Source organism: Salvelinus alpinus, chromosome 25 (assembly GCF_045679555.1).
Source record: "Salvelinus alpinus chromosome 25, SLU_Salpinus.1, whole genome shotgun sequence".
Taxonomy (NCBI): domain Eukaryota; kingdom Metazoa; phylum Chordata; class Actinopteri; order Salmoniformes; family Salmonidae; genus Salvelinus; species Salvelinus alpinus.
This window is the reverse complement of record NC_092110.1, coordinates 31,020,470-31,031,699: the sequence shown is the minus strand read 5'-3', so window position 1 is coordinate 31,031,699 and position 11,230 is coordinate 31,020,470. Positions and strand designations below refer to the sequence as shown.

Sequence of the window (11,230 nt, the reverse complement as noted above, 5' to 3'; positions counted from 1 at the left end):
CATCATTTGTTTTCTAGGATAGATTTAGTGCCCTGTCTCCAGAGCTGCTCTATACTGCCAATAGTGTCATGGATATTTACCAGCTAATCCCCTGTTGATTTGATCATATTTTCTTTCCATCGCTGAACTGGGTGCCTTTGTCTCCACTGGCCCATAGTCTCTCGTTAGCTGGTGCTACAACACTGCCACCTATCGATATGTAGTAGAAACTGCAGGTAATTTATTTCTAACAACACGTGGACACTGGCGTGATCAAGCCACTGCAGTAGTCTGCAGAAGTGCACACAAAGAGAAATCAATGCTGATGCCGTTTCAGCAGTTAACATGGATCGTTCAGTTTACTGTAATCTAAATACACATTGCATGAATGCTAAAATAGTGGATGAAGATTTTCCTTGCTTTCATCAGTGTTGTTTTGCTGGACCTTGCAGTATTGTGAGAGATGGCAACATCAAATGCAATATGTTGTCATTTATTTTATTAGTTTACTTATTTTCCTTTAGGGCTGTATGTTGTGCTGAGAAATCTATGTTCAATTCAGTTGTGGGTTATTTGTATAAAATTAGACAGATTAGTTAGTACTCTCTAACCAATTACCAAAAACTGAGTTTACACTTATTTATAGTGGCTGTCCTTGTCTCCTCCCCTCATCTGCAGTTCCTTTCCCATCAGTGGAGGTAAAGGAGAGGAGATGTGGGAAAGAAGCCTTTTGAAAGGATGGGATTAGACATTCTGCTCTTCATCACCCATAACAAAGGCAGTCATAATGTGTATGTTCTGTTGTTTTTCTATGCACTGTTTCTCACCTGTTTCCCCCTCTGTCCACCAGGGTGCGTCGTTCCGTGTGAGGTCAGTCAGTGTGGGAGAACAGTGGCTGCAGCAGCACAGTGCCCCCATCAGACCACACCCTGTCAGCACCTCTCCCCAACGCAGCCACTGGTCCACAAGGTGAGATACTATATTTTAGTATACTATTACTAATGTATCACTATTGATAACATTTTAATGCACATAATGTCCTTCATATCTGCCTCAGTCAATCTGAGTCTACAGTAATTTCCCTTCTCGCCGCTCTCTGATTTTTCTGTCTTTTCCTCACTCTTATCTATGCATCTCCTTACTTATGTCTCTCTCTCCATTTCCGTTCATTACATTTACTGTAAATTGACTCCCCCTCTCTTACCCTCCTTCCCTTTCTATCTACAGGAGGATCCGTGGCGAGGCGAAGAAGTGCCGTAAGGTGTACGGCATCGAGCACCGGGACCAATGGTGCACCGCCTGCCGCTGGAAGAAAGCCTGCCAGCGCTTCCTCGACTGAACCCCTCACAGAAGAGAGGGATGAAGAGCGAGAGAAAGAAAGATGGAGCAGTCACCTCTTCGAGTGAAGACTGAGGAAAGATCTGGGGGTCAACCAGCGGAGCACCATGTACGTTGGTGTTTATTTCTTTCTTTAAAAAAAACTTTTTTGTAATTTTTACCACTTTACTAAAAGTTTTATGAATTTTGTTCATGTCTTTGTCAACTTCGGGTTCTTGTGCGTTGGTGCTCATGGTGAACTCTGTGGGGGGCAGGCAGCTAAATTAGCTATGACTGGTAACCTATGACCTTTACCAGAAGCATAGTTTTGCATCTCAGTTCCCCTGTCTTCCTGCCCAGGGAGGGGCTATAAAGGAAGTGGAACGTGATCCTCTCTTCCAAATCTTTGGCTATAACTTATAAACAGCAGCTCTTCTATACCCAGCAGCTATATAGGGGATGTCTATAGATCTATGACATCATGCCGTCCATAACTTGGCTTGGAAACAAGGCTTGTTGCCAATTGTGGGCCTGAGCCAGGCAGGTGCTGAGCAGAATATCTGATCTGTAAATTAACCTAACTTCCAAACGCCTGGGCAAAAACAGATCTGTATGATACAAAGGTTAACCGATCCATCAGGCTTTGGCTTCCTGTCTGTGCATGCAGTGGACAATGATGGCAAGGAGAAGAAAGTAAAGTGATACTAGGAGGGAGCCCTATGTGACAGAGGTGAAGCTTCACAAAATACTTAGATCCTGTAAATAGCATGCTTGTTACCATGTCAGAGAAGAGTTGCTGTCAACTTGCTCATTTATTTGTTATAAAGTATTGAGTTTCATTTATACCAGCTCTTGTCAATTGCATATAGTGCACAGATTGGCTGAGAGAAGCCCCCTTGACCTATAGGATTCCATCTGCTCATGATCTACCAAGCGTCGGTAACCAGGAAGTTGTGTCCTAAACATTGAGAATGGATTGGAGGAGAAGTAAAATGCAGATTTGGGAGTCATTAGCCCAACCTGTCTGATATTATAAGCCATTTATTCCTGCAAACTTGTATGTAGCTTTTTTTTTGTGTGGCTTTTTTAAGGGAACCCAAAAATATTTTGGGGCGATGTCGAATATGTTAATTTGTATTGTGTTTCGTTATATTATCCAGCAATGTTGTCTATATTTTGCAACTTGTCGTTTTTCTAAGGTGTGTTAAATACAATGTTCCGCCAAGAATTACCATGTGGGATATAGGAATCAATTCACATACTCTAGACCAATCAGAATTTCACTTCTCTGAGCACGATGTAACCAACTGTTAAAGTTAAGGACCCAGTATCTCATCCTTGTTGTTAGCAGCTACGGTAGCTATCCTTTCTGGTATGCCTTAAAGTCTTCTTAGTTACACCAGAAATAGTCTATAATATAGCCTCGTAACAGACTTTGGTTATGCTAACGGATATCATTTCAGAGCACTAGTCTATAATTAAAGACACACTATGACAGAATAGGACATGAAAGTATTGGTTCCCTTTAAAACATGGAGGTCATTGGCAGCTTTGGTCTCTTACTCACATCGTTGTAATAAAATGAGCCATTTGTATAAATATATTTTGTCAGGAATCTATCTCCATACACTTGCCATATGCTTGGCTATCCAACACTCCAGTACCAGCCTCAGTACTGCTGAGACACTAACTGAATGATGTTATCGAGGTTCCAGGTTTGATGTGGAATGTGCCACGTGGTGCCAATAATAAGAACTAAAATATGGTGCCAGGATTGAGTCTGAAAACATTTACATGGCTAAGTGCTTATCTAGAATGATATGCTGCTCAAGGGCATTGTGGCCCTGAACCCTTGTCACTCTGCCACTTATTGTAAATTAACATGCATAAACAGATGTTTCATATGTTAAAACCCAAAATGCTTGAATGCTTGTTTATTGAAGCTATGTGTTTCTACTCATAGAAAAAACAACTAATGTTTCCTTGCAGTAAGCCAATGAATCAACAGAAGCAAAAAAGTTATATATTGTGTTATGTATAGGTAACTGCCAAAATAATGGAAACACTTGAGTAAATGAGGGATACAAAGTATATTGAAATCAGATGCTTCCACAAAGGTGTCGTTCCTGAGTTAAACAATTAACATCCCATCATGCTTAGGGTCATGTATAAAATTCCCAGTTTCCCATTGTTTTGGCTACCATGGCTAGAAGAGGAGATCTCAGTGACTTTGAAAGAGGGATCTTAAAGGTGCATAGAGGGTTTAAAGTGTGTGTCTCTCAGTCACCAGATTTTAAACCAATTGAATAATTATGGGAGATTCTGGAGCATTGCCTGAGACAGCGTTTTCCACCACCGCCAACAAAACACCAAATGATGGAATGGTGCCGCATCCCTCCGAGTTCCAGACACATGTAGAATGTATGTCAAGGTGTATTGGCGCTGTTCTGGCGGCTTGTGGTGGCCCAACACCCTATAAGACACTTTGTTGGTGGTTCCTTTATTTTGGCAGTTACGTGTATGTACTGTACCTGGAGAAAGACATTACCTTTGAATAAAGTAATTGTTTTATTATGATGCACTATTTTTATATGGAATCTGGAATGTTTTGGTCTTTTTGATGTTGAAATATGCTTGATAAAGATTAAGCCTCTCTAGTAGTCTTGTTTTTATTCTCCTTTTTCAAATCTTGGCCTCAATTTAGATGTAAAGTTATACACCTTTCCATGTTGAGTTGTTAGCCTGCATTTATACAGATATTTTATTTGATCAAGAGAGGACTTTTATTGTTATTATACAAGACATTATTGGAGTGGACATTTTTGTTTAATAAATGGAGCATTGTGGGATTCATACAAGATGTCATTGTCTCGTGAACATTCTAGAACGTTGGAACAAAACACCTCAAGACACCGAATCATTTGCTGCATAACAAGCCACAAAACAAATAGTAAACTATCTTTATTGATATGTAAAATTTCTGCTATTTACAGGTTTTATGCTGCACAACAAAATGGTTTCACGTAATAACTCAGACCACTGTTCATACATACAGAAGGGTCTCTATTCAATGTTTTGGTGGTGTTGGAGGTGGAACTGTGTCAGAGATGCCAACTCCACAAGCGGCTCCATCCATGGCATTCATCCTAAAGCGGACATTGCCATTGGCTGTACGGAGCAGTCGCGGGCTGATTATTTTTTTCTTGAGCGGATGGTCTGGGGGCCTGAACATAATTACAAATCATTTGAAGACTGCAAATTGACTGCAAGAAGCCCAAACAGATATAACGTTTGACTAAAACATAATTTCAAACGTTTCTTACATTTGTATATGATCACATATCTATGTGTGGGAATAGTTTGGAACAGATTTCCTAAATTTAAATCACTTGGAGCTGATTTGCTGCTGTTTTTTGTCTTTTATGTTAATTTAAAAAAAGTAATTGTTGGGCCGCCAGTTGGGGAACCATGGCCTACACTTTCTCGATCTTAACTTTTAACACTAGTGGGGCGGGTGTGGCTTGGTGACAAGGATGGGAAGAGCAGTTGCTCACCGATTTGACAGCTCCAACGCAGTTCCACCTCCAACACCGTCAAAACATGCACTATGCAGATGTCTGCTATCGCTGGTTAACACTTGAACTGATTGAATAGACCTAGGCTACATCTGCGTCTGCTTCAAAAAACACATTCCAAGGTTCATTCTCAAGTCAGAACATTAGTTTTGCCAACAGATCATTGGTACATGAGCATGGATATATAATTTAAGTCTTACGCAGTAGTAACAGTTAATTGTGATGTTTTGCTCCAAATTATAGTAGCCAGGGTTGAAATTGAAGTTTGGAGAATAGTTCTGAAGATGTGAATAGGTTACAAGCCATCCACAAACCTAATACTGAGATTTTGTTATAATATATATTATATAAGATAGTCATGAACATATTTTAGCGCATTTTCAATTGGAAATCTGAAAGTAATTTTTGTGTTAGCCACTAGAGGGTAACCTAACAAAGAGAGTGCCATGCCCGGTCTCCAAACAGTCTCCCTCTCATGTACTGTACTGGTTCAGGAAATCCATGGAAACTTCACTAGTAAGTCATTTAAATTCATGAAGTTTACACTGAATTAGCCTATGTAATAATAATAGCCATAATTGATGAAGGCAAACATGGTTTGAAAAGTTACATTACAGATGCAGTATAGAAGGCAAAACAAATACAGTGTGTTCGTGTGTCTATAATATTAATCCAATGTGATTCTCTGATAAACCATTTAGCTATATACATGGTCTTTTTTTACTATTTTCTTAGCTTTTATTCATAATATGTTATCGTTATCAATGAGGAAATGCAGTATACAAGACTGAATCTATAATGCTCCAGTGTGGATTTTCATGAGGGGTTATGTTCGGAACAGAAGTTTAATCATCACCTTGGTGACGGATTTGAATATGTAGGGCGGGGTTGGGGGTTGCTAGGTTACGACATGTGCGTCATTGCCAGGGATACAGTTGCCGTGTGCGTTGCTACACCTTGTTCTGTTGGGTGATGTCAGCGGAGATGCTGTTGTAGGACTTGCTAGCTCGGGTGCTCATGCCCAGGTATTGCTTCAGGAACTCACTGAACCGTTTCTGGTTGTTCCACTTGCGGGCAGATTTCCGGACGCCTATGAACCCGCCGTAGCGCTTCTGCAAGGGCCTCCCGGGGCCAATCAACTTCCTGTAGCCATGCCTTCCCTTCAGGAACCCCCCGAAGCGCTTCGACAGACTTATCCCCGCCGCTCCATCCTGCTCTCTCTCCATCGCGTTATCCCCCTCTTCCTCGTCCCCAACTTCCTCATCCCTTTCCTGCATTTCCTGGGGCAGCTGGGAGTTGTAGACATCAGCGGTTAGCCGGCTCTCACTGCCCAGCTCGTCTATGCCCAGAGCACGGACCACGTGGTCAAACCTCTGCAGGGCTACTGGGTACATCAGCCCCCCTTCCCCCTGTTCCTCTTCTTCCTCTGGCAGCATGGCCTCCACATCCTTCTGGGCCCGCGTCAGCATGGCAGCGCCCCCTATGGACTGGGAGGGTAACTGTGGGGAGGCTGAGGCCTTGCGGCACATGTCCCAAGTGAAGGCAGGGGAGACGTTACCCTCACACTCCACCAGACACACCTGAGAGGAGAGGGGGAGGGAAACACAGAGCACATGGATGTTAGAGAGCAGCTCTTCCACAGACTATCCACACTGACTCTATGCCCATCCACACTGACACTCACACACCTTCACTGTCACTCACTCACACGCAAAAACCTCACTCACACGCTCATTACTCACACCACACACTTATACCCACACGCAGACACCCCTCACACCTACGCTGCTGCTGTAATGATTATTGGTTTGATTTATTACTAGCGTTATGCTGCTGGTCATTGATTAGTGATTGCCATTACCATTAGTATCTATCTTTTTATCCTGCTACTGGTCACTTTTACTCCTGTTTACATGTATATATAGTATTAGTATATTACCATAAGTATTTATTTATGCCTGCTACCAGTCACTTTTTAGCCCTGTTTACATGTACACTCACCGGACAGTTCACGAAAATGGATCGCTCCTACAGACAGTGAGTCACGTGGCCGTGGCTTGTTATATAAAGCAGGCAGACAGGTATCGAGGCATTCAGGTACTGTTTGATTGAACATTAAAATGGGCAAAATGAGTGACCTAAGTGACTTTGAGCGAGGTTTGATCACTGATGCTAGGCTCTTCGGATCCAGTATCTCAGAAACAGCCTCCTGGGCTTTTCATACACGACAGTGTCTAGGGTTTACAGAGAATGATGCGACAAACAAAAAACATCCAGTCAGCGGCTGTCCTGTGGGAGAAAACAGCTCGATGATGAGAGGTTGAAGGAGAACGGCAAGAACCGTGCAAGCTAACAGGCGGGCCACAAACAGGCAAATAACGGTGCAGTACAACAGTGGTGTGCAGAACGGCATCTCGGAAACACACAACTCCTCGATCCTTGTCAGGGATGGGCTATTGTCATAGACGACCACCCTGGGTCCACTCCTACCAGATAAAAACAAGAAGAAGCGGCTCTAGTGGACATGTGATCACCAACACTGGATAATTGAGCAGTGGAAAAGCATTGTCTGGAACATAACAGCAAGTTCAGTTTACTCCCCAGACCTCAATCCAATAGAGCATCTTTGGGATGAGATGGAACAGGCTGTTCGCAGCATGAATGTACCGCCTTCCAATCTGCAGCAACATAGACCAACACCCCTGTGGAACGTTTCTGACACCTTTTAGCATGCCCCGAAGAATTCTGAGGCAAAGGGGCAACCCAGTACTAGACAGGTGTACCTAATAAACTGGCCGTGAGTGTATATCCTACTACCAGTCACTTTTTTCTCTTATCTCAACAGACGGAACAGATCAGTGTACTGTCTACACTCGGTCTGTTGTTTTTATGAAATCTTTTTCATTAAATCGTTTTAAAATCATGTCAACAACAACAACATCTTTAACCATTGGAAGTTCTGATAGCTAATGATTCCGAGACGTGGTTAGCTTTTTTGTCTGGGACCGCAAGATTGTGTCTCGGATTCCTACAAAAAAAACTAACAATAGTTAGCGGTTAGCCATCATGCTAACAGAGCAAGATAACGATGCTAGATTCAAAACACCAGTGGTATTTGTGTCTACGTCTGGGCTCAAATGCGCTAGGTGCGAGATGATATCTACGCAAGAGGAGGAAAATTAGGTGGAACTGGAACATAAAATATTTGTCTGTTTCAAATGTATTATCATCAAGCAGCTTAGGGAGGAGATTCTCCGGCTGCTAGCTCAGCTGCGGGAAAAACAAGGTGTGCTTTCTAAGTACTTGAATGCAGCCCAGTTACACAGAATGTCAGTTCTGAATGCCTTCTACAGCCAAGGGGTCGATGAGTTGGGCGGTACTGACCTGTTCCAATCCAATGGACAGATGGTAAGCTCAACACCGCGGCCAGTGGGACACTGGACACTGGCAATGCGAAGGAGGTAGAGTGGAAGGCAGTCTAGCCGGCATCCATATATCCTAGAAGATCAGTTCCAGCTATTAAACAGCTTTTCCCCACTGGAGGCGGACATACCAGCCCTGGGAGTCAACTCTGATTCTGGGAGTACACCAACAGCCAGCAGCCATCCAGGGGCCTCCTCCACAGCTCAGCCGATCGCTGACCAAAGGAAACAAGGTCTTGGGCCCTCCTCCATCTCCAGAGGATTCCGACGCCATCCCCTGCTACTGGTACATGTAAGGTGAGTCAGGCTGGCATGAGTCAAAGCACACCTCCCCCTGCACGAGGCAGGCTGTTCTGTTCTCCCTCTTCCTTCCCCATCGGATTCCATCACGACCACCATTGTCGTGGGCAGCTCGATGGTGAGAGATTTTATCCTGTAGGCCGACCAAGGTCCACTGTCATCCAGGCGCCCGTGTCCAAGACATCAACTCCCTCCTGCCCAGAGTTCTAGCTAACTACTCTAATATTGACACCGTTGTCACTCACGTTGGATTTAACGACATTCGCTTTCGGCAATCTGAGGAACTGAAGAAGGACTACAACATTCTCTTGAACACCCTTGTTTGCACAGGGAAGAGAACAGTCATCTCTGGCCCCCTGCCATGCTATAGAAGGGGTTTGGAATGTTACAGCCGCCTTGCTGGCCTAAATAAGTTCATGAAGAAACTCTGCAAAGACAGGAATGACTCCTTTGTGACAATTTTGACTTGTTGTGGGAGCAACCAACACTCTTTTAAAGAGATGGAATTCACCCTGACCGCAGGGGGTTCCAGGATTATCTCCAACATAGCGAACAGCTTAAGAGACTGGCGGTCTGGTTTTGTTAGCGCTCCAGTCCTCCCTGTCATAATAAGTAACAGAGGACAAGGAAATCGTATTCTATCCCAGAGAAATAGAGGTGCAGTAAATGTAAGTAACCAAATATATGTTCCTTTAACTGTTAGCTCCGAGGGTATTGTCTGCAATAATCATATGGGCATAGAATTGATTGTCAGATGATGTGTCAGTGATTTCACTGTCAGTGATTTATTGAAAATTCAAGGCACACTTAACCAGCATGGCTCCTACAGCATGTTGCAGCGATACTCCATCCCATCTGGTTTGCACTTAGCGGGACTATCATTTGTTTTTCAACAGGACAATGACCCAAAACACACCTCCAGGCTGTGTAAGGGCAATTTGACCAAGAAGGAGATTGATGGAGTGCTGCATCAGATGACCTCAACCCAATTGAGATGATTTGGGATGAGTTGGACCACAGAGGGAAGGAAAAGCAGCAACAAGTGCTCAGCATATGTGGGAACTCCTTCAAGACTGTTGGAAAAGCATTCCTCGTGAAGCTGGTTGAGAGAATGACAATAGTGTGCAAAGCTGTCATCAAAGCAAAGGGTGGCTACTTTGAAGAATTTAAAATCTAAAATATACACTACCGTACAAAAGTTTGGGGTCACTTAGAAATGTCCTTGTTGTTGAAAGAAAAGCACATTTTTTGTCCATTAAAATAACATCAAATTGAGCATAAATAAATATTATTGTAGCTGGAAACGGCAGATTTTTTATTGAATATCTACATAGGCGTACCGAGGCCCATTATCAACAACCATCACTCCTGTGTTCCAATGGCACGTTGTGTTAGCTAATCCAAGTTTATAATTTTAAAAGGCTAATTGATCATTAGAAAACCCTTTTGCAATTATGTTATGTATAAAATAAATACATAAATAAATAAATCTGCCGTTTCCAGCTACAATAGTCATTTACAACATTAACAATGTCTACACTGTATTTCGGATCAATTTGATGTTATTTTAATGGACAAAATATTAGCTTTTCTTTCAACAACAAGAACATTTCTAAGTGACCCCAAACTTTTGAACGGTAGAGTATTTTGATTTGTTTAACACTTTTTTGGTTGCTACATGATTCCAAATGTGTTATTTCATTGTTTTTTTGTCTTCACTATTATTCTACAATGTAGAAAATAGTAAAAATTAAGAAAAACCCTTGAATGAGTAGGTGTGTCCAAACGTTTGACCGGTACTGTAGGTAAATTGCAGTTGTTCCAGAAAAAAGTGGCACGTATCGCACTTAAATGTACACAGAAGGCAAGTGTCAGTAACATGCATGCCAGTCTCTCCTGGCTCAAAGTTGAGGAGAGATTGACTCTCTATTGATCTTTGTGCAAGGTGTTGATGTGTTGAAGGTACCGAAATTGTCTGTCAGTTGGCACACAGTTTGGACAATCATCGGTATAACACAAGACATGCAACTAGAGGTCTCTTCACAGTCCCCAGATCCAGAACAGAGGCTGGGAAACGCACAGTATTGAATAGAGCCATGACTACATGGAAGTCTTTGCCACCCCAGGTAACTCAAGCTACCATTTTTTTTTTAAACAGATAAAATAACACCTTACTGCACAAAGGGGACTGTGAAGAGACAGTCATTTTATATATATTGTATTGTAATTTGCACTGTACTATGCATTAGACCGAGATATTGTGTGTATGTACTGATATGTAGGCTATGTGTGATGTTTTAAATGTATTTCAGTCCTTGACCAATAATGTTCGGTACTATGTATTATGTCATGTGTCATGTGGACCCCAGGAAGAGTAGCTGATGCTTTTGGGGATCCTAATAAATACAAACATTTTATGTTAAACCTACCTCAACTACTCCAGTACCCCTGCACATTGAAGAAGGTACTGGAACTGATCTGTATATACTCGCAGACTCGTGTTTCTTCAACCTGCATCGTACTTCTAGTGTGTTTTTTAATGTTTTTTTAATTTTGATTATATATATTATTATTCTCACTGCATTGTTGGGAATGAGCTCTCATGGTAAAACTGTTTTATACCTTTTGTATCCTGTG

The 11,230-nt window shown here is 42.3% G+C and overlaps 1 protein-coding gene across 2 annotated transcripts in view; it reads right to left on the bottom strand.

The window, feature by feature from the left end:
* Positions 1 to 4,213: 4,213 nt before the first annotated feature.
* Positions 4,214 to 11,230, bottom strand: part of LOC139553807 (prepronociceptin-like) — a 46,613-nt gene continuing 39,596 nt past the window's right edge. For both annotated transcript variants that reach the window (XM_071366497.1, XM_071366498.1), the window contains one exon: positions 4,214 to 6,451. In XM_071366497.1, coding sequence (XP_071222598.1) covers positions 5,822 to 6,451 — 630 coding nt within the window. In that variant the 3' untranslated portion in view covers positions 4,214 to 5,821. The remainder of the gene's footprint in view (positions 6,452 to 11,230) is intronic.